Consider the following 27,897-nt stretch of genomic DNA (forward strand, 5'->3'; position numbering starts at 1 on the left):
AATCGCCTGAGAGGTTTCAGGCTTCTAACCAACGCTCTCCTCGTTCCTTTCAGGACTCATCGGCTCCGTCAACCGGTGGTGGAGGGAGCGGTAAGGGCCGGGGTGGCCAGCAAGGACGTGGTCAGCCCCGCCCGCGTGCCAGTGGAGATCAGCAGGAAGGCTCTACGCCCAAGAGACCACAGTTTGCCACGAAGAAAGTCGCTGCCCTGACCGCGCATCGTTATGCCCCAGATAGTGAGAACGCGGCTTCGGAATCTGACGTGGGCTCTGACCTTGCTGGACAGCGCAGCAGAGATTACCATAGTGAGAGAGGCCCTCCGTCCACTGTTGAAGGTGACAGCGACTGATTCTTATGTTGTGATTGAAACTGCTGATACGCATGTTGCTCCCCCTGAACGTCTTTTTGAAATTGTCCTGTTAATTGAAGGTGACATGCAGCGAACTGTAAAAGGGGTATTTTGGGAAAATCTCTCGTCTACGTATGATATTTTGCTTTCGGAGGCTGACTGGCCCCCACCTTTAGTTCTCGCAGCTCCGCGAGGGGAGGAGGTAATCCTGCCCAGCTTCGCGCACACTGTGCCGAGGGTGGAGGCGCTGCATTTTGCAGAAGAGTGGGCTCTGGCGCTTGCGCCGGCTGTGTACCGCAATCAGTGTGGCTGGGATAAATTGTCACCAAGCCACGAGATTCCTTTACGGTCGCAGCCACAGCCTCAACCTCAATATCCCATACGGCGTGAAGCGAAAGCTTCAGTCGCAGCTATCCTTGAACAATTGATATATCAAGGTGTAATTGAAACATGTGTGTCACCGATGAATAACCCACTTTTTACTGTGAACAAACCGGACGGCTCATATCGTTTGGTTTTGGATTATAGGCATTTGAACTCGCATTGCAGTAACTGTGCAGTACAGAATACGCATGGCTCTGCGTTAGTGAAAAGTCTTGAGCGTAAACGGTTCAAAACCACGCTTGACATTTCCAATGGTTTTTATGCCCATAGATTAGACGGTCTAAGTTCCCAATGGACCAGTTTTACATGCGCCGGTGTGCAAAAAATGTTTAAACGACTCCCAATGGGCTACAAGAACAGTCCTGGAGTTTTTTCCGCACGCATTGTCTCTCTTTTGGAGAGCTTCGACCCAGTTGCTTGTTCGTATGGGGATCACATTTATCTCACAGACGACGATCTTTGGGAGCATCTGTGTCGAGTAAATAGCATAATTTGTAACTTTGCTGACATGGGTTACAAGTTTAACTTTGCAAAGTCGCACATTGCAGAGTACACAGTGTTGTTTCTAGGTTACGAGCTTAACAACGAAGGGAAGGGTTTAGCACCCCATTTCCTGGAGAAATGCGCACAATTACGCTCTCCGACAACACTGAAAAAATTACAATCTCTTCTGGGTTTTCTGAATTTCGGGAGGACATACATTCCGGAATATGCCCAGCGTATCAAGCCTTTGTATGCCTTGATACAACCATCTTTTTCCAAATCATGCTGGCTGCCAGAGCATTCGGCCATTCTGCAGTCTTTGCAGGCTGATTTGCTCGCTTCTGAATACTTACAGACTCGTGATAACCAAACCAACCTGGTGATAAGAATTATCCCTGGGGCGGTGGGTTTCACGTACCTGACTTTTAATGAAGGAGACACAGTACCTATTGCTTACAAGTCACACTTGTACACTTCGGCTGAACTGCGTTTTTCCACTGTGGAGAAAGTTTTAACGGCTGTGCAGATGGCAATTCTTAAGGAACGTGCCCTGTCACAAGGAAAGCGCATGTTGGTTGTTACCCCGTGTCCAGCCTTAGAGGCGGTTACGAAAGCCAGTGTACCTAATTCCAAAGCTTTGCACCCTCGGTGGATTCAATGGGCTGAATCCTTGACGTCCCAGGATGTCACGTTTATTTTTTACGCCACTTTACGGTCACAGGAGTATTTACAGTATGAATTTGTTCATCCTGCTCCATTAGCAATGCGGCCGTTGGAGGATTTCCATTGCATCATTTACACTGATGGTTAGGCGCAGGTTGCGCATGGCTCTAAACATGCCTACGTTTCCGCTTGCGCCATTGTGGTCGGTGCCATGGTGAACGATGAGTTCGAGTCCAGTGTCGTGCAGACGCTTGGGGACTGCACCGCACAATTAGCAGAGCTTCGTGCTCTGATGCTTGCATTAGAGTACGCAGATCCTAGTGTGACGACTTTGATCGTAAGTGACTCTTACTACTGTGTCCAGTCTTACAATGAAAACTTGTTCTTTTGGATTCAGAATGAATTTCGTGACTCCAAAGGTAGCACAATAAAACACAAGACGATCTGGGTACGAGTGGCGGAACTTAAAGAGAAGCTGCCACTTGTCTTTGCGATTCATACTCTCGGTCATCAGCGCGTGGGGGTCCACGCTGTTGGCAACTCGCTTGCTGATGAAGCAGCGAAGTCAGCGGTATCGAAATACCTAGTTGCAGCAGTCACGAGGTCCAAAAGCAAAATAGATGATGACATCTTGGCAGCTATTGCTGCAACGGAGAAGGGAAGTAAATATCCTGCGGGGTTCCCTTCTAAATACACATACCACTTAAGTCCCGATAAGGTTCCTTATGTGAAAATCCCTGAAGTTGGCGAACGTCTTGTTCCCAACTCGGATCGCAGGGCTGCTTTGATTACAGCGGCTCATGAAGGTGTGGCGTCTGCGCATGCAGGCGTCTCGGCCACTGTAACTCAGCTACAACAGAGGTTCTGGTGGCGGGGATTGTACAAACAGACGCGTGAATATGTTCTTCAATGTGACATTTGCCAGCAGATTAAGCCTTCAACTGCTGCGCGTCCGCCTCAGACACAGTTGTATATCTCGAATAAACCGCTTGGATGTGTTTATTTGGATCACTGCGGTCCATTTTCTTCTGATACTGCGTATAAGTACATCTTAGTAGCAGTTGATTCATGCACACGCTTTGTGTGGGTATGGCCGCATCGGAGCGCTGATTCACGTACTGTCATTAAGGATTTGCGAGTCTTTGTGGGAATTTTTGCCTGTGGTGCCTTCCATTCGGATCAGGGTCCGGCATTTGCCTCTAAGGCGTATAAGGATGCTATGGTTTCGATGGGGGTCCAAGTCAAATTTTCGAGTCCCTACAGACCCGAGGGTAATAGTGTAGTTGAACGAATGAACCGCGACTTAAAGCAATCTTTGACAGCTCGAGTTATTGGCACTGGCAGAAACTGGTTAGCCCACCTCATAGGCGTACAGCGTGCGCTTAATAATCTCCCTAGAAGGTCTCTGGGTGGGCGGACCCCATACGAAATGCTCTTTGGTATCAAGATGTATGTACCTGACCTCGATAGGCTAGACAGCAAGGCCCAGGCCACGTCCTTTGACGTAGATGAACATTGCAATGTTTTACAGAATCTACAAAAGACCAGAGACAGTCTTGCAAAGGAACATTTGCCCTCCACATCGGATGATGCGCTGCAGATCCCGATAGTTGGCTGGCTACCCCAAGTTGGAGAACTGGTTCGAGAGAAGATCGATAACAAGAAAGAGTTTGGTCCCTCATATCGAGCACCGGTTCGAGTTCTTGGAGTGAAGGGCACAAGAACAGTCATTTTACCACCACTTCCAGGTCGTAAGGAAAACAGATTTATTTCTATTGACAATGTCAAGACACACAGGGTGGCCGATTCTTCATAGCATGACACCGGCTGTATCCTGTCCTTCCATGGTGAGGCACTCTGTGCTGGCTATTACATCTGGTGCAGAACAGGAGGTGTCCCTCGAGATGCCTGCCATATCCAGTCCTTTATTAAATACTATTCCTGATACTAACATTGATGAGCTAAACTACACTTATCCTGCTGATTTATCGATGCCTGATTTACAGACCCGTTTGGCAGGCCAGTCCAGATTCTCTTTTGACTCTGTTTCGGAACCTTCAAAGAAACCCACAAACATTGCAAGATATGCCACGTTGTTTAAAAAACAATTTTTAATTCCGCCTTGGACATACATTTGGTTGATCCTATTTTCATTCTATCTTTTTATGTCAATTGGTTTTGTGTTTTATTTTTCCGCCTGATTGATGGTCACTACGTTAAAGAAAGAACAGGAATTCGGTACCTTAATGGAACATTGGCCCCTCTTTCCTCTTCACATTCTGCGCACAGACTGAAACGAAACTTAAATACAGTTAACATTACTGCTTGGCCTGTCCTTGATGGGATTGTGTGGGATGCGGTTAGGTTTCAGATACATGGGCCTACTGAAGTGATTAATGTTCCAAATGTGCTTAGAGTAAACATGGGAGATGTAATTAAACAAAATATACGTTCTGATGATTGGGATATTCAGGCCGTAGAAGCATTATTCTCTGATTTAAAGTATTATGCTGCCTTCGATGCTATGCTGAGGATCTGTACACAGATTCTATTAATTATGGTGACTTGTTTTGTTTTCAACACTATGGTAATCATTTTTTACATAAGACAAATTCCAGGAGGGTTGCTGTAAATTATACCCAATGGGAACATTGCCCTACTCCATTTGGGGGCAGTTCCAATACGTTTCTGAAAAAATACACCTATTTTACAGACTTTAATCAATCTAATCCCGAGTCATTTTATTTTAAAATGACACAAAAGTCCATGTCCAAAGTTAGACTTACCGATACAAAATTGCTGTATTCGAAGTCCTTTCTAGACAGGTTGGCTGTAGATGGCTACGAGTTTTGGAAAGGAACAATTGACCTTAAATCGATTTGGGGTACCAAAGATTGGCAGGTACAAGGCACTGAGGCTTTGCACCGTGCATGTCTCATCCCGAATCACATGTTGTTTTTCAATTCATCCATTTTCCAAACAACATGCTTTGGATTGGCTACTCCTAAAAAATTGAATACACCGACCATCCCAGATTTAGAGGAATATACAGGTTGGGGTAATTTTACTGATTTGTCCATTCATGAGTTGCAAACTCTTATACTCAATTCGTCCTTTAACATATCCAGTTTGGATTCGAAGGGTTGGCTAATGTGGCATAGGAGTGCTGATTCTTGCCAACGCCGTTTTCTGGGTTTGGCTAAGGGGTTCACAAAAGTCAGACTCGATCCCCGTTTTGAAGAAGACTATACTGTCACGACTTATTCTGTGGGGAAGCTGTGTCAGAATTGGTTACAACATTCCACTTTAGCTGCAGTTAAACTACATCTGTCTCTATTAAATGATAATGTGGATTTGAACGATTTTATAAAAGGCCCAGCTAAAGGTAGATCTAAACGATGGCTGTATGCGATTTACAATGAAATTTGGAAAGTTACCCAGGTTGAGGCTGCTAAACGCCTGAGAGCTATTGATCAAGCGAATTTAGAGAAGGTGCTTGCAGTTGTTGATAACAGCATTAACACGCTTTCTTCCCGAATTTACACATTAAACAATATTGTGTCTTCTGTTGTTGACATTGTACATGATGAAGTGTCCGTGTTATATCATGGTCAAAATCAATTGCGTTCTGTGATGCAATTTGCGTGGACACTACAGACTCTTAAGTCTGGTCGAGTGCCATGGACTTTTATGAACGTCTCATCATTATTTGCCCCATTTAATCTAACTGAGAAACAGCGCATGCTGTCAATGAGAGATGCAACGTTTTCTATGTTACATATTGAAAAATTAGAATCCCTACCGTTTTCGGTGGCTGAAGTGACTGCTGCTACCTGGCTTATTCATGGTGTTATAACATTACCTTTTGCTTTGTATAAATTTACAAATTGTATGAAATATATAGCCATTGGGCGATATGAACCATTAGGCAGCGCTTTCCTCCATGAGACATGGTCTTTACCATACACTTACAGATGCCTTAAAGAGGGAAATGAAGTGAATCTGAATGGTGAGGAATGTACACAGTCGCCTGACCGCTCACTAATATGCAGACACATCCAGTTGCATGGTTCTTGTAATCAGGACAAACCTAATTTGGCCTGTGTTTTGAAAGGGACACCAGTTCCTGCAATAGTTCCCACGTTCACGTTGTTGTCCAACGGTAGTTATTTACTTTTGAATAACGAGTTTTGTTGTGGGTTAGAGGCTGGTATCGCTTATGTGGTTACCGTGTCAGAAAGGGTGGTTTGATGCAAGACTGTGTTGTATCCACCCACGCATGGGAATTCAGAAGTTTTAATTTGGCCGAGAATACCAACCTTGAGAGCTGAGTTGAATTGTTTAGGCCGTATAAGAGCCCTTTTGTCTCAAAAGCAGGTGGCCCTGAGCTCTGCCCGCGAAACTTATGTCCTTCACATAGCAAACACACGCACAGAAGTACAAGCACTTTTAAGTACTGATTTGCAGTTTAATTTTTGCGAGCTGGTTCATCAAATCTTCAATGCCTCCTCCACAACGAGCCTGGCTCATTTTTTTAAAATGGTTAGCAGTGGTCTCGTGACTACATTTGAAAAAGTATTTGGTATTATCCCTGCGTTCTTTCATTCTATATTTGCTAGCCTGTTTGGCGGATTTCCTGTTTTGCTGGCTTTGGCTGCAGGCGTTCTGGTGATATTTTATTTTATAAAACATGGATGCCCATCCTGCGCAAGGAAACGCACAGCCCCTACTGATGCAGTTTCGCAACCGGATGCTTGATTACTATGGATCCTTGCCGCTTGCGACATTAAGCACGGCTTTTGGATTATCCTTCAGATTTTCCTATTTCACCTGTGTCCAGCCTGTGTTTCATTGCCTGAGCTGTGATTTCGACTGCGCCATTGATTTGTGTCTCTGTTTACCGACTTCTCCTGACGTCAACTTTGATCAGCTGATGTACCCCGTAGTGGCTCACGAGTTGGTCTGTTCTGGCGAAAGGGTTATGGCTGTGGCAGCGATGCATGGACTAATGGGTCAGTGGGACATATTCGCAGCGGCGCATGACTTTCTGGCACAGAGCGTTCTCGAGAACCCACTGAGTTGTCCTCTGATGTTGCTAGAGGAATCAGTGTTGGAGGAGCACGTATGTTCTTTCCCATTGCTTAATTGGATGGCTGAACTGTTTTCGGATGATGGCAGTGATTTCATGTTGGAAGCTGTAGCTACCTATTTTGCATATTCATTCAACGAGGAATGACTCTGAATACTTCCATCATTATGGCACGTGACTTTTTAGTAATTCTGAATGGTGCCTTTTTCAATACGAACATTCGATTTTTCCATATGTTCTAGGCCTATTAATTGAAATTAGGCCTCAAGTTCGACTTTTTATATTTTGTGTGGCCACTATAGGCATTAATACATACATTTTTGTGTTTTTAAATTTTACATACATTTACATACATTTAGCTTGGCTCAATATCATTGAACTCTGCTTTCATGTCTTGCCTCTCATAGAGTATTGGCTTATATTTTTCTCTTTTAACCGTCCTCGGATCATTGGGGGGGTGTCATATGGTTACTACGTTTCTATATATTGTGTTAAGTTAGCATGTGCTTATTAAATGTTTAAACGCCAGATTTTCTTTCTACTTCGGTTTGCACACGACACCTAATTGTTATTGCAGCTTTTAACCTAGACGAAAGATGGGATTTATTTGAGAATAATATGTTATTGAACTGGTATCAGTCGTGCTTGGTACACTTGGTACAACTGTCTGCACACTGAGAACTGCACACTCTCAGAATAACCTAACACAAGGTTGCTGCAGGCCTGATCCTCGCACCACGTTAGTCATAACACAAATAATGTTTGTGCCAACATTTGGCTCTACGTGGGTTTAAGATACAGTTACAGGGAATGAGAAAACACACTTGATGCTGAGCATGCTGAGAGCTGGTAGCTGTTGATGTGATCTCCTCCTACTGAGAATTAGAGGTATGGGTCCGCCCTGCTAAGAACCCAGATGAGACCTTCTTAGATAGAATATAATATGCTAATTAGGGTGCGCGAAATATAGGTGACACAGAATTCTATAGATTTTTGCATCATAACATGTTATCACCTTTTGCTTACTATGGATTAGTGACTATGCTGCTGACTCTGATTTTTATATTATGTATGTTGATATTATACGAGATACTGCGTTTGAGAATGCTGCATTGAAAAATAAACATTTCAAACTTGCACGTGTTTTCTTTGCCTCCCAGTTTCGGTTTGGAATGATAATATAACGAAAGAGTGTTCATGTGTTCCACGATACCTGAGGTACTCTAAGTTCATGTTCTGGATTGTCTAAGTCATTGGGAAGTATTTACTACCGATGCGACACTGTAGCTAGCTTGGTAAGGGGATTTCTGAAACAAAGGTGAGTTGTGGGTCACCCTAACTCACCCAGGTTCTAGATCTCTGTGCACAGTTCTGTGAGAGAACGGAAACCCTGCGACAATAGTAAGATGCTTGATTGATATATATGTGTGTGTGTTTATACATATATATAGAAATTATTTATATATATAAATGTTACATAGGCTTCTGCAATCTCTGTATAAAAACATGTTCCTAACTTCCTTATTACAGGCAGGTAATTGCCTTTAATAAAGAAATTACATACTAGCTCTACTACAGTAACGTTTTACAATTGAGTTCTGACGTCTCAGTGCCAGATGCCAGAAGTCAAGAGGAAATGGAGCATATGAATGGCATTTAAAAAAAACAACAAACATGAATAATATGTTCATTGCACTTGAGTTATGTTATGTTATGTTATGTTAGGTCATTTTCAGGGAATCTTTAAAATGTATGTGATCTAAGTTAACTCTTTTTGCTTACTGCATTTCTAAAATTCCCTGCCATCTCATATGTTGATAAAATCACTTCATGAAGAGTTGTATATTTCTAAGATGCTCATCTCAGTTCAGATTACGTTTATTGTTAAAATAACATCCCAGATACGTGCGAAACCAACAAATAAAAAACGAATACCAAAAATGAATGCACAAAAACACAATAACTAAAAGAAGTACAAAGGACACAATTCTAAAAATGTAATTGTGTGTAAAACATCTTGATCACAAGCACAGGTAAAATCTGCAATTCGTTCGGTGTTTCCTTCCGATCTCTCATACTTTCCACATGTGGATCAGTGTTATGAATATAACTGCAGATGCCAAATCTGCTTGATTTTAATAGACTAGATATTAGAATACCCAAATTATTTAGCGTAAGTAGTAATTGTATATTGGTCAATAAACTAAGGGCCAGATGTGCGAGTAGCAAATTGCGTTGCAGAGGCAAGTTGCGACCTCTTTAGGAATGGTTAGCATTCACAGGGATGGTGGCCTGCTGGGATCAGCAGACCACCATGTCTGTACTGCTTTTTCAATAAAGCTGTTTTTTTTCAATGCAGCCTGTTTTTCCTAAAGGAAAACGGGATGCATTTAAAAAAGAAAAATGAAACTTTTCAGTTTAATTTTTTTTTTAGGGTTAGGCAGTGGTCTCTGGTACCACTGCCTGCTTCTAAAAAATAATTTCCCACATATTCACATAGGGGAAGGGGTCACCTGGGGACCCCTTCCCCATTGCGAGTGGTTTACCACCTACTTGAAGTAGGTGGTAAACAGCGAGTGTTTTGCAGAGGCAAATGCGGCCGCAAAACATCAGTACATAGCATGTTGACTCGCTATTAGGGAGGGACGCCCCTTCCTAATAACAAAAGTCACAAATGCTATTTGACTCAGAAACTAGCATTTGTACATGCTATTACACTTTTTTTAGCCGCAAATGGGAGGATCTTGCGTTTGCAGCCGCAAAAAAAGGGTTGAACATCTGGCCCAAAGGGAAGGGCAAATTGAAAGCAAATGAAACGCAGTACCTTGGCTGTTTGTTTCATCTAGTGGTGGTAAAAGAGGTATTTTCTTGGTTATGGATGACTGCAGTATATTGTCATCTGGATATGACATTTTTGCAGAAATTTTTGTAAATACATCTAGGCAGACAGAATAAATAGGACTTGAGTCATGTGTGCCTTCATTAAACCCCTGTCTTAAATAGGCTGCACCTTATTGCCTGCGTTTATCAATCTACCAGCTGAATTTCCTGTTCATGAGGCTAGCGGGGAAACCTTTAGACAACTGTATTCAGAGTTTAAGATCATTTGACAAATGTCATCTATTATTGGTATAAACCACCTAGTGTATCTTAGAACCAAGGCCCTTGATGTAAAAAGGTATTCTGCAGTCACAAAGGTTGTGATTTATAACATCACGGGGTTTGGGAGTTACAAAATACTTTTTACACTGTACAAAAGCCCTTTTATGAATAAGAAAAGTCTTTCCGACACAAACAGTGGCTTTAGCAGCCTTTTTCTGTATTGCAAAGAGGAAAGAGCATGAAAGGGGCACTCCACTCCTATTCTGCAATTGCATGTATCAATGGATTATGACCTCAATTGTGTTGCAAACCATTGATCGCTTACTGACCCCTGAGTAACTCATTTGCAAAAGGCAAGCTATCTCCAAGGTAATTGAATTGGGTTGTGTCAGGGAGAGTCGTCATTGGTCCAGTGGACGTTCTCTCGGGCGGCTTCCTGCACTGCAGTGTTTTTTAAAATCAACCCCTGATCCCTTTAGTGGCACTGCTGCTTTAACAAAAGATGTTGACTCTGATGTTGTTATGTATGGAGCAAGATTGCATTACATTATTCTATGTACCTGTCGATATTTTATTTTAAAGATTTTACTGTATGTATTTTTATGTCTTTTATGTGGATCTCGTAAGAGTTCCGATATCATAATAAACTTGAAATCTGAACTCTGAGCAAGATTACAGTGTAGTAAATTGTACATAAGTAAGTCTTCTGCATGGCGCCCATCCAGACCTGAAATCCTTCAAGGCGCTGTCTGATCTGACAATAAGTCAAAATTAGTAATATAGTGACATGTAGAATTACACCGTTGGCTCAAGTGTGGAATTTTAGGATTTGAACCAAAGTTCCTAGTTACATAATATGTATTTCAATCACTGGATACATATTTATTTTCCTCCCATTTACCATAAAAGGCAATGTTATGTGTAAAATTATTCCATGATCTAAATTAGTATACTACGGTCAATAAATACAAGTTTCACTTGCTAATACAATGTGACGTGATATTTGCATAAAATATCAGAACGTCTTCTTTGAGAAAAGAGCAAAGATAAACATATAGGAAGACAGGAGACTATTTCTATGCTAATCCCCTGACTTAAACAGTAAAGAGTGAGAGGGTCAGCCTGTCAATGACGGCAACTACATATGTTAGTAAAAGAAAGAGGACTTTGCCATCCTTCCAACTTTGCCTTCCTTGCATATCTTAATCGAAAAATAAGCAAATTGCAGCTCAGCTGCAGATATACACACACAGCAGAAAAGGCCAGTTTTAGAGGTCATGTGCTCTTCTGTCATGTATTCAGCAGGCTTTGTATTTTAAAACTGCCTTTGGACAGGAAAGGGCAGTGTCTAAGACACTGGTCCTCCTCTAATTTGCCCCCCAGTCTTCATATCAAAAGAACAGAGCCAGGTCCATCCCTTCAGGTCGAACCAAATTTGAGATTTGCTTGACTTGCTGACCTCTAATGCTGGGAATGCAAATACAGTGATGGAGGCTTGCTGTCTCTCTCATGCGACATGCCAGCATTTATACCTATCATGATGTGTAGTGTAATGTGATAGCAATAGGCGTAGGTCCTAGGTTCGGCTAGACTCGCACCTGCTCAGTGCCAGGATATCCTCCAGGGTGATAGTGCACACTGCAAATTTTCATAACATAACATTTGCTTCATTGATATTCATGAGTCATGAAGTTTTGTAAACCTCTACAAATGTACACTTTCAATGCAACTGATTTAGTACACTAGGGGCAGTATTATGGAAAGTGCCCCAGGGGCACAAAGCGCATGTGTTCACACTTTGCACATCCCCGGGGAACTTTGGTATTACAGAAAGGGCCACAGACGCTTGTGCGGCCTTTCTGTAATACAGATAGGGCATGCACACATATAGCGCCAGCGTTATCATGACGGGGTGTTCCCTCATTTGCATAGGGGCAGATCCCTATGCAAATGAGAGAATCCCTTTGCATCTGCACCCATGCAGTATGATAGACACGGGTGTAGAGGCAAAGAATCTGACAGGAGGAGCACCGACAAGGCACCACTTAAAAGGTGGTGCACTGTCAGTGCTCCTCCTGATGGCAACACTCTGGATCACTGCATCCGCCTGCAAGGGGATCTCTTTCCCCTCTTAACAGTAAAGGAGGGTTGCTGCCTGCACAGTGAAACATGGAGCGGCTGCACCAAAGCCACTCAAATTTTTCACTTGAATGCGCTGCCCCAGGGCAGCCACAAAGTCATATAATAGGGTGCACTTTCCCTGTTTGTGCCCAGCGCACAGTTTTAAGGTATGCCATGGCGCAAAGAGGGAAAGTGAGCCCTCTGTGTAAAAGGGCCCTAGCTGAATGGCAAAAATGATGAGCAAGTTGCAAAATATCAGTTTGGAATTTGCACCCACTATATGCAGCCTGCGTAGCGATACATCAGACCTGAGGGGCAGAGACGTTTTGAAATTAACCCCTGAAGGCCTGGACAATGTTCCATTGGTGGAACTTATTCTTCTGTTAATCATATTATTCTCCACTTCTGGCTAAAAATCTGTGGCATTCTAGAAAGATGTGTTCAGTATTCACTAAAAGATGCTTTGCGTTTCTATTTCTAGAGCTTGGAAAAGAAAAGTGTGACGGTGTGATCAACAGTGACAGGTTTCTGTCAGTTTCCCTCACTGATAAGGATGCTGCGAACAAATCAAAGTGTGCCAAGGTGAGACCATTTGATACCCATGTGCCAGCTGACTCTAACTGTGAAACGAGCCCTTGGCTTCATGCTGTGAGCAAGCTCTCTGCTAATCAGACACACAGCCTAAGACAGCAATCAATCCAGAGCATCAACATTTCCTGATTGAATCTCAGATTATCTATGCTCTGGGATGTACTTTTCGAAATAAAAAAATAGACTCATTTCCACATATTTTTCTTGTTTTGTTGATTAAGGGCCCAATTAAGAAACTCAACACATCCACTTCCATATCTATTTTGTCTAAATTGTGAGCTGTGATCAGATTAATGTTGTTCTCGGCTGCAGAGATCTTCTCCAATTTCAGACATGAAACCCAAGAAAGCTCAATCGGATCATGTGTTTTAAAAAGCACACAGTATACCTAAAACAAACATTTTAGCACAATCACGACATTTAAAATTGTATGATTTCAATTTTGTATGTAATTAATGTAAATTCTTTTTCAAAAAAGGTAAGAAATATCGACCTTAAATTTCTAATGCCAATAATTTAACAATTTAAATATTTAGGGCCATCTGTAGGTAATACATGTTTTGCGATTCTCAAATTGCGATTTTTAGGGAATCGCAATTTGAGAATCGCAAAACGCAATACAGGTAGGATTAGCAAAATATTTTGCGAATCCCACCAATTCCTTATTTGCAAATCGGAATCTGCACTATAAAAACAACAAAAAGAACACACCAAAAGCAATCCAAAGTGCGTAGCAACATGGAGGCACCCGGACCACGTGCAGAGGCCAACGCAAACCCCACAAGCCCCACAGACCACCTGCAAGGAAAAACCGTGTCGGCGAAGGCCAAGGAGAAGAGGAAGATGGGGTGCAGTCCACAGGAAAACCAGATCAGAGTCACGGAGGTGACAGAACACTACCATCAAATGACCCACAAATGGACTACCGTGAATGCAGTCGGAGTGTTGAGGAGGTCAATGGAGGAGGCTAAGAGGCGCTGGCATGATGTGAAAACCAAACCAAGGACAAACCCGCTGCCGACAGGAAGGCAGCAACGGCAGTAGGAGGTGGGCGTCCTGTGCCACAGTAGGAGCTGCAGGAAACCGGGCCACAGTCATCAGTGTGGAGAAGGTGCAAGGAGCTGGGAGTCCGGACACAGCTCCATAGGACCTGACACAACATCTACAGGGCGAGTAACGACCAGGGAATGGGGGGACGGGGGAGGCGGGCACAATGGCACAGAATCACAACGATATGTAGCACACTGCACACCCACAATGACCCTGGATCATGTCCCTGATCCCTGTAGCACCCTGCAGGACACACACATTGACGACAATGTGGTACAATCTGCAACCCCGACATTTCAGAACAGAGGACACAACTGGCTCCGTACATGCACAGAAACTTGCCAACTACATCTGACAGAGCTGAAAACTGTGAGATGGAAAGGTACACGTACAACCCCACATCCGTCATGTAGTCCAAATGTCCACTGTCCCGCATCAAAATCCAGTACCTCCCAAACAGTCACAATCATTTATCATACAGTCTGCATGTAAACAAGTTCTCTAGTAAAAGAGAGAGGGACCCCACACCAAAGGGATAGGGTACCAAAACTGACTATATGTCAAGATAAATTCCCTTTGGGTTGTTTTTAGAAGAAGACACCAATTCTTACAAACTACTAAACAAATATCATTCACTGTTCAGGACCTTTCAGTTGGAGCAATGCAAAATACAACAAAAACAGTTCTATAAAAACAAATGGATTCAATGTGACAATTTATTCATATAAAAACCAAGTTAAAAACAAATATAAACATTTCTTTTAAATGAATTAGAATTTGGGAAAACAGACAGTAAGAAAACGGAACAAATCATATACACATTGTAAACCTAAGCAATTCCTAAAAGTAATAAGGGAGGTGCAAAATCAAGGTAAAAATTCTACAACAGTCAGAGTAATCCTTGTTCAGTGTGTATTGCACTTCTCCCCTTAGCTCAACGCGTTTCAACGGACATTAAAATACAGCCGCCTTCATCAGGAGTATATTGTCTGTCTTCCCAAAGTTAATTTCTTATTAAAATATTCGCAATTCTTCCTATAACGATTGTCGTCCACACAAGAGTGATCAGCTATTACTTGAGGTATTGACTTAATTCTTTGTTAGTCATGTATAGAGGTCATCATCCTTGTAGTAATAGACCTACGCTGTAGATGAATCAGCCGTAGATGAAAATATATAAATATACAAATATCCCTTGCTAAACAGCAATGTGGAATCAGTAGTTTTGGAGAATATCTATCCCAAAGTTAAGCGTAGAAAAAATGACTTATATAAAAACATCAGAATGTTTCTGCACGCGGTACCTAAAGTAGCCCCTCTTGAATCAATTCGGAGAGCTTCAAAGGATCGATATTGAATCCACTGTCTGCATTGTAAGAAGATTTTAGCCTCAGCTTCTTTCGTTTTGTGACTTGAGGCGTCCCGCGTGCAGTCCAAAGAGTTCTCTTCTTTGAAGACATATATGCATGTAAACAAGAACAATGTGCCAACATACATGTCAACACAATGTCAACATGCATATCCCCTTCACATTGCAGAGGGACACACCACCTCCAGCAGAGCAGAGCAGACAACTCATCAGTGATGCTGGAGAGGACCACCACACCTTCGACACCGACGCCCTACAACAGCTCATGGACATCCTAGGTAACCCACTCCCAGGAGCAGGGCAGCCAAGCTACATAGAGGAGGCCCCACCCCCTGCACAGACCACGCAGCAGGAAGCACCCGCCAGCACTACTGGCTCCCAACACTTCACCGACCCACACATGGCATCCCAATGCCAGGTGTCAGTATTCCAAAAGGAGGCGGCCGAATAGGTGCAGGTGGGGTCCAAACACATGGAAGGTGAACTAGATCATATACGTTGGTGTCTATTTTCCTTCAGGGACCACCAACACACCACAAAGGAGACCCACTCTGCAACAGGGACACATGCATTTGCACATTTCCTGTACTGAACTACGCCCAGAGCCCCGCTATTATCAGTCACACACCCGTGCTGGACCTGCGTACGACGGCCTAGCCCTACTAATCTGACATTTTGCATGTGTGACGACAAAGCTACATGTCCAAGATCTAAACCGTTGTCGGCGGTGACATAGTTGCATCCGCTGTATACAGCACAATGTAATGTTGTAGGGCCCAGGGCCCTTATGCATACATTATGACCACACGGACACATGCAGATAGTATGTGGAACTGGCTACGGGCACATGTACGGGCACGTGCGCACGGCCCCTTTATTGCCAGGGTCACATGTACAGTGATGCCTGTGCTGGATGGGTGTGGGGTGAGTGTAAGCCAGCTCACAAGGAGTGGTTGGTGCTTGCAACAACTTGAACAGTGATCACCATTGAAACGGAAACAGAAAACGCCAACATAACATAAACAACTGTGAAGCATCATCGTGGTAACCGGAGCAAGTACAGAGGTCCCCCAAAATGCAGACATAAGTGTCCGTGAGTTGCAGTGCACTGAGGTTGGGGCATTAGAGCTCAGCGTACGTATGTGAATGAATTGTCTAGGATTGTGTCCCTTCGTGATATACCTGATGCAGCTGCAGTGGGGTGTGTTACACCTGTATCATCTTTATCTTCATCGTCCCAGGTCTCCCACACTGCCTGAGGTGACATTGCTGCGTTACGTCTCCACAGCACAAAAGACAATCAATAAAGGTCCAGGGCTTGCGGTGCACTGAGTTAGTGATAAGCAGGGTATCAGGCAGATGATTGCATCCACTACAGGTGTTAGCAACTCCGTTAGTTTGTCAGGACCACTATTTCGACTCTGGCAGTTGGCGGTTGAAGGTTGTCTTTTAAAAAAAAATTGTATTGTAGTCGGTTCTGGGCCCTTAAGCGCCCCTTACCCTCTGTACCCCCCCGCTCCCCGCTTCCTGCCGCTGCATCCCTGCGGCCCCACCCCCTTTGCCTTCTGTGTCCTGTCTCGTCCCCCAACACCCATTGGCCGCCCGCTCCCGCCTCCCAGCTCCTCCTCCCTCCCACTTCGCCTTTTATGGAGAACGCCGCTCGGAAGCACAGCGGGCGCGCGATTGGCACGCCGAAGGCAAGCCCGTCTGCGCCCGTCCGCGCCTGGACCGCGCCCAGTGCCAGAACCCCTGGACCCGCATCCCTCGCAATGCCAGACTCCGATCCAACGCCCTCCTCGCTCTCAACACTGGACGGAGTGCCGCTGCTTCCAGGCTGCCCCGAAACGCACCCACGGACCCTTCTCCTGCCACACCTGCAACTTCTCCTGTGACAGAACCACCAAGCCTCCAAGGACCGGACCCAACCACCATCGCTGCATACTCCTTAACACCCGCTCCGCACGCAAACACGCCGTCGAGCTTTGGGACCTACTCGACACAACAACACCAGACGTAGCATTTCTGACTGAGAACTGGTGGAACGAATCCTCTGCACTGGACATCGCCATAGCCATCCCGGACGGCTACAAGATCACCCGCAAGGATCGCGCTAACGGAATCGGAGGAGGAATAGCCATCGTCCACAAGTCCACACTCCAGGTCCACACCCTCACAGACGACTCTCTCAACTCCGCTGAACACCTTCACTTCCGGAACCACACCGACCCCAACACCACTCTCAGAGGAACACTCGTCTACAGACCTCCTGGACCCCGGGCCCTGTTCAGCGACTCCATCGCCAACCTCGCCAGCACCCACGCACTCGCCTCCACAGACTACATCCTCCTCGGGGACCTGAACTACCACCTCGAAAACAACAACAACACCAACTCCGCCACCCTGATCGCCAACCTCGCCAACCTCGGCCTCCGACATCTTGTCACCGAACCCACCCATGCCGCCGGCCACACGCTCGACCTCCTCTTCTCCACAAGCACCCACGTCGCCTTCAACCACACCACCGAACTTTACTGGACCGACCACCACTGCATCCACTTCACATTCAAGAAGGCAACCGCGCACCACCACACTCAATAGCTACCTCGCCGTTGCTGAGGCAAAATCACCGAGAACCAACTGACCTCTGCCCTTACCCTGGATCCTCCAACCTACCCCACCGACCCAGACACCGCCGCCCGAAAACTCAGACAGTGGATCTAAGACTGCGCCAACACCCTAGCCCCGCTAAAGAAGCCCTCCATCAGCCACTCCAGCAAGAAAGCTACCTGGTTTACCGAAGAACTCCAGACCTCCAAACACACATGCCGGATGCTAGAGAAAAAAATGGCTACAAGACCGTACGTCAGACAACCACGCTGCCCACAAGGACGCCATTCGCAGACATCACCAACTAATCAGAACAACCAAGAGATCCTCCTTCAAAGCCCACCTGGACAAAAACGCACACGATTGCAAAGAGCACTTCAGCATCGTCAAGGAACTCTACAACCCCAGCGCCAACACCAACGACATCCCGTCCTCGCAAGGACTGTGCGACTCACTGGCCACCTTCTTCCACCGCAAGATCATCGACATCCACAACAGTTTCAACGCACCGACAGCCCCGACCGCGACAGACCCCACCCCGAACACCACTTGCACCAACCAGCTGACATCCTGGGCCCATGTCAACGACGACGAGACACGAAAGATCATGAACTCCATCCACTTAGGATCACCAGCAGACCCCTGCCCACACCACGTGTTCAACAAAGCAGACGCCACCATCGCACCTCAACTACAAAAGGTCATCAACATCTCCTTCGACTCAGCGACATTCCCGGAAAGCTGGAAGCACGGCGAAATCAACGCCCTCCTAAAGAAGCCCAAGGCAAACCCCAAGGACCTCAAGAACTTCCTCCCCATCTCCCTGCTCCCCTTCCCGGCGAAGGTCATTGAGAAAATCGGCAACATACAGCTGACCCGCCACCTCGAGGACAACATCCTAGACCCATCGCAATCCGGATTCAGACGGAACCACAGCACCGAGTTAGCCCTCATTGCCGCCACAGACGACATCCGACGCCAACTAGACAACGGTGAAACCTCAGCCCTCAAACTCCTGGACCTGTCAGCTGCCTTCGACACGGTCTGCCACCACACACTAAGAACATGCCTCCAAGAAGCAGGAATTTGGGAAAAAGCCCTGGACAGGACCACTTCCTTCCTCTCCGACAGAACCCAGAGTGTCCGCCACCCACACTACCGTTCCAAAGCTCCCAACCTCATCTGCAGCGTACCCCAGGGCTCATCCCTCAGCGCAACGCTGTTCAACATCTACATGGCCCCCTCGCACAAGTGGCCCGCCAACACGACCTGAACATCATCTCCTACGACAAAGACACCCAGCTCATCCTCTCCCTTACCAAGGACCCACAGACCACCAAAACCAACCTCCATGAGGGTATGAAGGCCGACGCCGAGTGGATAAGGAGCAGCCGCCTGAAGTTGAACTCGGACAAGACAGAAGTCCTCATCCTCGGCCCTACCCCGTCTGCCTGGGACGACTCCTGGTGGCCAACAACACTAGGAACAGCATTGACGCTCGCAGACCACACACGCAACTTGGGAGTCAACCTCGACTCTCCAAGCAGGTCAGCACCGTCTCCTCCTCCTGCTACAACACCCTATGCATGCTTCGCAGGATCTACAAGTGGATCCCGATCGAAACCAGAAGAACGGTGACCCAAGCCCTCGTCAGCAGCCGGCTGGACTACGGCATCGCAGGAATCCCGACCAAACACCTACAGCGACTACAACGCATCCAGAACGCCTCAGCCCGCCTGATCCTCAACCTCCCCCGACGCAGCCACATCACCCCCCACCTCAGAGACCTTCACTGGCTCCCCATCAACAAGAGGATCACCTTCAAGCTCCTCACCCACGCTCACAAAGCACTCCACAACTCCGGACCAGCCTACCTGAACAACAGACTCGACTTCTACACCCCCGCCCGCCAGCTCCGCTCCGCCAGCCTCGCCCTCGCCAACGTCCCATGAATCCAGCGTACCACCTCCGGAGGCAGATCCCGCTCCTTCCGCGCTGCCAAGACCTGGAACTAGGGGTGGGCGGAAAATCCGTTCCGCTCGCGGATTTTGCGGATTTTCGGGAAATCCGCAATCCGCGAGATTTGCGAATTTCCTGCAAAATCCGCAAATCCGCGAGCAGCGGATTTGGCTCGCACTGCTCGCACTGTTCGCGTGAGTTCGCGCCCCGCGAATAAGTGCGAATAAGTGCAAAATTGCAGAAATACGCTCTTAGCAAAACTGAAAGTAACTACTTACCAGGTTCAAAAGTTCAGGCTCATCATTAGTAGCCATTTTCTGTAGTGCTTCCTGAGGGGCCCCTCCAGAGTTCAGTTGCAGGTTGCAACTATTATGTGACCCTGCTCTGAACCTCAGAATAGTTACATATATGCCACAAAGGTCCTGAATTACAGCTAAGGGAGACAAGCAGGAGCCAGGCTGGAGGTTCAAATCCATTATTCAGCCCCTAATTCATTATTGTCAGTTGGGGCAGGGCAGGTGTTGTAACTAATTTTGCAACAATGAAAGCACTTAGCAAGTTCAAAAGATCACTAATCAGGAAGCACTAAGGAAGCAGGTGCCAGCTAAAAAAATATTCTGTGACACATTAATCAGCCCCAAATTAATTCAGGTCACTTGAGGCAGGGAAGGTGTGCTTGTTGCCACAATAATGTACACTGACTGGACAACCAGAGGGTGCTGTGATGAAACAGAGGGTGGCATGGGTGGGCCAGAGGGTGGCATGAGTAGTCAGAGAGTGGCAGTGGTGACAGAGAGTGGCAGTGATGAAGAAGAGTGTCCCAAACAGGCTGGACACGTAGAAACAACAAGTTCGCGAAACTTGCGACCCGACAGGTAAGTTCGCAATTTGCGACATTGTACAAAACCCTCGCGAACTGGCAGAAACCCGCGCAAACACAAAAAAAAAAAAAATCCGCAAATTCGCGGAAATTCGCGGATTTTGCGGATTGCGAATCCGCAAATCCGCAAAATTCGCGAACGCGAGATCCGCAAAATTCGCTCATGCTTACCTGGAACACCCTCCCCACCCACCTGCGGCAGACCCAGGACCTGCTCACTTTCAGGAAGCTCCTCAAGGCCTGGCTCTTCAAACAGTAGCAGCAGCTACCCCTCCCCCCTCTGCGCCTTGCGACCCTCACAGGTAAGTAGTACGCTTTACAAGTTCAATGATCAATTGATTGTGCCTCCTGCGGTGATGCAACGGTCAGGTTAGTCAGGACTCGATTTGATGTGTGAGCCCTGGTGGGCTGCAGTTGCAGCCGGAGGCAGCAGACTGTGCAGGCCCACATACACATGGTGTCGATGACCCCGAGGCCATCGTCTCAGAGGCCATCCAATATATCAGAAGACAGGGTCCCTCACTTGAGCTGCACAGAGTTAGTGGCCCTGGATGCACAGCGGCCGGCACCGGTACATTGCCACGGGATGGTGGCTTGCGGTGCAGTGAGATGGGCCATGCGAGCTGAGCGGGTCCTCATCGATGTTCGAAGTGATTGTGGTGGATGGTTGCGGGGGACAGTGGAAGGTGTCCTCCAGGGCATGATGCAGAGGGCAGAAGTCGTCCGGAAGCAGCAAATGGAGGAGTGAAATGTTACAGCCTTGTTTGCACCACCAATTCGGTATCAGCTACATGAGGATGAAGACAACCCCTAGTCCATAGACTCAGACGCCACCAAAGTTCAACCAGAGAGTGTCAATGAATGTCGGGAACAGATTTAGTGGCACCGGGCTGAGAGGGGGGATGCAGTCTGCGATGATGCCGGTACAATGATATGAACTCAGCATTGCTAAATCAAGACTCAGTTCCAAATATGTGTCCTATTCCAGCGCAGTGTGGCCCGAGGGCAGTTGTCAGTGTGGGCCCACAGCCATGTTTGGTTGGAGTCCCATACACAGACTTGGTGGCACCACATCGAAGGGAGTATAGTGATATAAACTCTGCCATGAATAATGTTCTCTGCCATAGTGTAATCAAGACTCAGTTCCAAATGTGTGGTCTACTAGTCCGGTGGGCATGCCGGTGGAGTACGTCACTGAGAAAGGAGTACTGCGGGCCTATGGTCTGTGGAGGCTGCCTGGGTTGCGGCCCTCGGGCTTGGAGCTAGCACCGGCATGCGGTGGTCCATCTTTGACAAACGCCAGTGTCAGCAGGTGGGCATTGAGGCCTGGGTGCGCAGGGGCGGGCAAGACTGGTTTGGGGACCAGTGGCTTAGGGTGCAGCAGGGGCACAGGATCGCAAGCACCACCGCTCACGGCGATGGTGTCGGCCTCGTGGTGGGGTGGGAGGCACTGCCATGGCAGGCACGTTGGGTATTCCGGAAGAGGACAATGCCCGAGTTGCATGCCTTTTAATCACACCCTTATGCTGGCCTGGCATATGCCGGGCCGGCCCACTCCACTCATGCTTAAGGGAGGGACTTAACAAGCTACATTGCCACGATCTTCCCCACTGGCTGGGGTGACATGGTTGCGTCCACTGTCCACTACACTCCAAACACCAGCGGTGTGTGTCGACATGGATATGTGTGTGGTGTGCATACTGAAGTCTGGCCCTCACATCCACGCCACACTTGGCATTGTGTACATTCTACCTGATTGGTCATTTGCATCCTTCGCACATTCCTGGTGCCCACCTCTTCCCACATTCTGCTATTGTGTGGCTGAGGTGCCATGCCTTTGATGGCTAATGTACATGGCTGGCCCAGGTTCCCACAGTAAGTTGTGCTGTTGTGTCTGGTGGGTGTGCATGTTGTTTAGCATGTTGTATGTGAGCTTGTGACGTGTGCATTCCCAGTGAGTTGCATGATTGGGGAGTTGTGTGGTGTGTTCATGTGGTATTTTCTAACGAGCAGTACATTTCCGTGGGTGCCATCCTGGTAGCGCTGGTCGATGATGGACTGTTGGTAGATGTAGGGATCATGCACACTGCCTGAGTGGTGGGCGTTGACTTTTGTGGAGATTTCCCAGAGGTCCGCTATTGCCTGCACATTGATGGGATACGTGTGCTTTCTGTTGCAGTTATTATGTGCAGTGTTGCCTGGGGACACAAGTAGGACATGTAGGACATGTGTGCAGTCAATTGCCCCCTCACATGTGCGGGAAGCCAGCAGTGGCATAGATGCATTGATTGGTCTCCAGCTGTTCCCGCGCAGTGTAGGGGAAGTATAAAGAGTGGGGTACCAAGCTAATGGTGTCATCCATGACCGTTGTGAGGGACTTGGATTGGGCTGGCTGTGTGACTCCTCCAACTCAGGCGGTTGTTGGTTGGAGGATACCAGAGGCAAACACTGGCAGCAGGGCCAGCAGCTTTGTCTAAGGTGGGATGTTGGTTGTCCGCTGTGTTGGTACCATCAGCCTCTGGACAATGGTAGTAAGGATGCGAAGGATGGTTGTTCCCTTGAGCATGTAGTGGGTAATGACATTCTCTGATATTGGATCTGTGAGGTTGGTGCATTTTCTGAGGGTCGCTGTCTTTGTCTGCGCTGCCTCTGTGGTGGTTAGAAGGGACGGGGTCTGTCCGAGGGGGTGGCGGTGGGTGTTGTGGCCCTGTTGGGGTTCAGAGCTGCATGATCATTGGCTCCATGGCATCTGTTGTTCTTCTGGTGTGGCTCTGGGCTGGGCTCCTTTTTGTGGTACAGGCTGCCATCCGGCTTTGCACCAGGGCAGAGCAGGTGTTAATTTCCTGCTGCTAACGTGCCTTATTGCATTTATTGGAATCTTATTGCCTATCTGGCGGGTCATTGAGGATGTTGCAGAGTGGTGTTTTCGCTGCTTTTTGCATGGGAACGCCTACTCTGCATCTCATTAGTGTTAGTTGCCGGGGTCATCTGTGGCAATGTTTTTTGTGGCTGCTATCGCATGTAAACTGGTGATATGGGCTGTTAGCACCAGCTTGTGAATGGGGTGATAACTTTATCAACACTTTGGCTGCGATAAAGTACTGATAACTCCTTGAGAATATGCCCCCTTATGTTTCAATTTTACCCCATCTGGAGTGTCATGGCACAGACAGCACCTCAACCTTGGTTGGCTCTTGTTGGCTAATTTAGATGTCAGCCACTTTAGAAAGACTAACAAAAGCAAATGTTACTGTTCAAACAATGTGAAAGCAGACAGTAATTCCATTTTGAAGATGTTTGTTTTCACCTCCGTCTTTGATTATGTATACATTTAATTCATGGAGAACATAAGTAGTGAAAGAATCTCACCCTACTACCGCTTAAACTGATACTACTCTCTGTGTATGGCATGTCACACTTATTCCAAACATATCTCTTCTAATCTAACCAGGCTTTTTTATCACCTTCCTCATTTATTCTCCTGCTTTCAATGTTTGAATAGTCTATGTGTCCTGGTATATCCTTCATCTTGCCCCTTATGATTTCATGTGCTCATTCTAAATATGTTAGGACCAAACTTCTGTGCCATTTCCTTTTCTGTATCACTGCTCTCAATATTGTCAATCATATTTCCATACTTTTTGTCCCTGAAAGTGCAATAATATATCCATTATCTTTCTATAAGGAATTATCAAGCCCAGTCCAATACCCAACCTCGTCTTATCGAAATGCAGTTTGTGGGATTATGTGGCCATTTCTGGAAATTCCAGTTTATGTTCCTTGGTGGCCCAACACAAGTTCTGTAAACGTTTAAACTGTGCCTATTTTCTAAGGGACTTTCTATTATGAACTTTACTTTTTAGTGTTCTTCTTGAGTAAAGTTATATTGATCCTTCATTTACGTCGGAATTTGATAGCATTAGTCGATAATGTGCTGGCTGCGCATGTATTAGTCCTCTATATTTCCGAAACTTATTCCTGACATCATGGGTCACAAGTCAAGTCAAGTCAAGTCATAGAATTTATATAGCGCACTACATACCCAGAGGGTCTCAAGGCGCTTAGGGAGGGGTGGGGGATTACTTGTCAAATATCCACATTTTAAGTTGCTTTCTGAATGCTAGGTGGATTACCCACCATGTCCTACTTCTTAGAGCACAACAACATTTGAGGTCTATGTGAATATTTTTATTGTGTACTGTGTATCTGTTAGAAATGGGGGTCTCTAGTTGGCAATGGTGTGCACCTTTGTCCAAGTAGGGAACCTTCTTCTTAGTCAGGGTAAGGGGGATACACTTGTAAAATAACCCCTGCTCAACCCCTTGGTAGCTTGGCACGAGCATGCAGGTTTATCTCAGAGGCAGTGTGTAAAGCATTTGTGCACACATACAGTAATACAGTGGAACTACAAATGGACACCACACCAGTTTAGAAAATAAGTATTATTTATCTAATCCAGGAAGACAAAAATGACAAAAATCCACAATACTGTATTCAAAATGTGACTTTTAAAATGTAGAAAGAGTTCTGTTCGTAGAAAATGGTGGATGCGACACTTTCAACACAAAGTTCCTTGGATGCGTCAAAAACACAAGCAAAAGGGTTGCAGGGAATGTGATGCGTTGGATCCTTGCTCCGGGAGAGGTGATGCGTCAGTTCCCTACCTTAATGCAAGGGGAGGTGATGTGTCGGTTTCTTACTCAGTGATGCGACAGACCTGGCACCTCGATGCGATGAATGACGATCTGGGACGAGGCGATGCGTGAAGATCCAGGATACACTGCAATGATTCCAGCCGCACCCCCTTGATGCGTTGGTTAATACACAGCAGGGCTGGCATCAGAGTCGGTGCAGTGATCTCGGAGCTCGGAGATCGGTGCACAGGACTCATCGAAGGGTAGACATTTCAGCCGCAGGCAGGCCCTGGGTCGATCATTCGGCTGTGGCAATGCTTCGGAAATAATTCTCACACCACTGCGATGTGTCAAAACCAGTCGATGCATCAATTTTCACAGTTCTTTAGTCTTTTGCAGTTCCCAGAAACAACTTTCAGAGGCCCAGAACACTGGCAGGCACCTCTTGGCAGGTCAGAACTCCCATCAAAAGAGTCCAGGGGGGACTGGCGATGAAGTCTTTGTGTCCCTGAGAGTTCAGAACCGTATGCAAGCTCTACTTCAAGCCCTTGGAGATCTTCCTCCAGCAAGGGACACAGCAAGTCCTTGTCCTTTCCTTTGCAGAAACAGCCGCTGCAGGCCAACCCCAGACAGCACACAGCAAAGTGGCAGTACTTCTCCTTAGTTTCTCCAGCTCTTCTCCTTGCCAAGGTTCCTCTTGAATCCCAGAAGTAATCTAAAAGGCTTGGTTCTGGGCCCCACTTTGCACAGTACAAAATCCTTTGTTCTCTGGAGGCAGAGGGTATCTGTGCTTAGCCAAAACCAGTTCTGTCCTCTCTGGTGCAGTCTACCGGCAGGAGGTGGAGACAGCATTGTCCAAAGCAGACCAGACTCATTCAGGTGCAAGGAAATCTCCTCCCCCTACTAAATGCAGCCCATGTCTATTCAGCCTAGCCCTGACTCATTCAGGAAAGGCAGGACACCCAACCCCCAGTGGCTGTCTGAGAGAATTCACATCTTTAGCACATGTCACTCCAAAGCCAGATAGTCAATACACATCCCTAGCAGAGGCACACTGGATGGCCAACAAGAAAATACCCACTTTCTAAAAGTGGTATTTTCAAACACAGAATGTAAAAATCCTCCTTACATGAAGATGCATCTTTATATTTAGAGTTCAGGCATACTAAACGTTACCTTCTTATCTTGTCCCAATGGGAGGTTAATACATGAACTCCCATTCTATCCTATGGGACAGATACCCTCTCAATAGTGAAAAATTATATTGTCAGTAGTTAACTATCAGGATATGCCACACACATCAGGACAAGTCCTACCTTCTTCATACAATGCACCCTGCTCACAGGGGTACCTTGGGCCTACCTGAGGGGTGAATCACATGTAAGAAAAGGGAAGGATAGGGCCTGGCAAGTAGATACACTTGCCAGGTTGACATAGCAGTACTAAACTGTGCACAGACACTGCAGTGGCAGGTCTGAGTTACATTTACAGGCTGGTCATCTGGGTGGCACAATCAGTGCTGCAGGCCCACTAGTGCACAATAAAGAATTGATGGACGGAATGCTGGGCAATTCAAACCTTCACCCCAGTCACAAAGATCTGGGTTTAATCCATCATTCTTTTGCTCACCACACCACTCCAGTTTGGACCCAGCCATATGCAAATCATTCTTGACCCTGTTCCTTATGGGAACAGTCCAACCTGAACTGCCTAGCCGGGTCCTCCCTGGATCTGAAACAACCATCCTGGGACCAGTTTCAGGCCCTCACCCTTCATCAGCCAGGCAGCTTGAATCCAGTTGTGTAGTGAGCACTGGACCCACGTCTGAGCACACCCTTCCCACTTTGGCAGACATATGCAAAGGAAACAATTGATGGACGGAACGCTGGGCAATGCAAACATTCACCCCCAATGACAAGGATCAGGGTTTAATCCATCATTCTTTTGCTCACCACACCACCCCAGTTTGGACCTAGCCATATGGAAATCAGTCTTGACCCTGGTCCTTATGGAAACAGTCCAGCCCGAACTGCCAAGCCAGGTCCTCCCTGGACTGGAAATAAGCATCCTGGGACCGGTTTCAGGGTGTCACCCTTCATCAGCCAGGCTAGCAGCATTTGATTTACAGGCCCTGGGCACACACAGTGCACTGTACTAGGGACTTACCAGATATCAAATATGTCAATCATGGAATCACCAATCCATAAACACAATTTATAGGGAGAGGATATGCACTTTAGCACTGATTAGCAGTTGTAAAGTGCCCAGAGACATAAAACCAACTGGAACAGGGCCCAAAACAGTAGGCCAAAAAGCAAAAGGTCTGGGGATAAACCGGCTGGAAAAGCCATGTCTAAGAATATCAATGGAGTAATCAAATATAGCAAAATCATTTATATAGTTGTATTCCCAAATTTCATAGCTACCTTTATGTTGTTCACTTGTATTGCCTCCAATGGATCAGTTTTGCATCACCAAATAAGAGCTTCCATGGGTATTGTGGATCCAGTTTCACCAGTATGTTTGGGTTATAATGTGTAAATCTTGCTTACTCCAGACAGAAAATTCAGTCCTTGAGTTAAATTCCCTTTCCCGTCATTAGTTTCAGTTATATTGGG

The 27,897-nt window shown here is 46.4% G+C and overlaps 1 protein-coding gene across 1 annotated transcript in view; it reads left to right on the plus strand.

The window, feature by feature from the left end:
- C5H10orf90 (chromosome 5 C10orf90 homolog) overlaps positions 1–27,897 on the plus strand; it is a 922,340-nt gene that overhangs the window by 465,597 nt on the left and 428,846 nt on the right. The window contains exon 2 of the mRNA XM_086920249.1: positions 12,671–12,771. Within this exon, the coding sequence (XP_086776375.1) occupies positions 12,671–12,771 (101 nt within the window). The remainder of the gene's footprint in view (positions 1–12,670; positions 12,772–27,897) is intronic.

This window comes from Lissotriton vulgaris, chromosome 5 (genome assembly GCF_964263255.1).
Source record: "Lissotriton vulgaris chromosome 5, aLisVul1.2, whole genome shotgun sequence".
Classification (NCBI taxonomy): Eukaryota; Metazoa; Chordata; class Amphibia; order Caudata; family Salamandridae; genus Lissotriton; species Lissotriton vulgaris.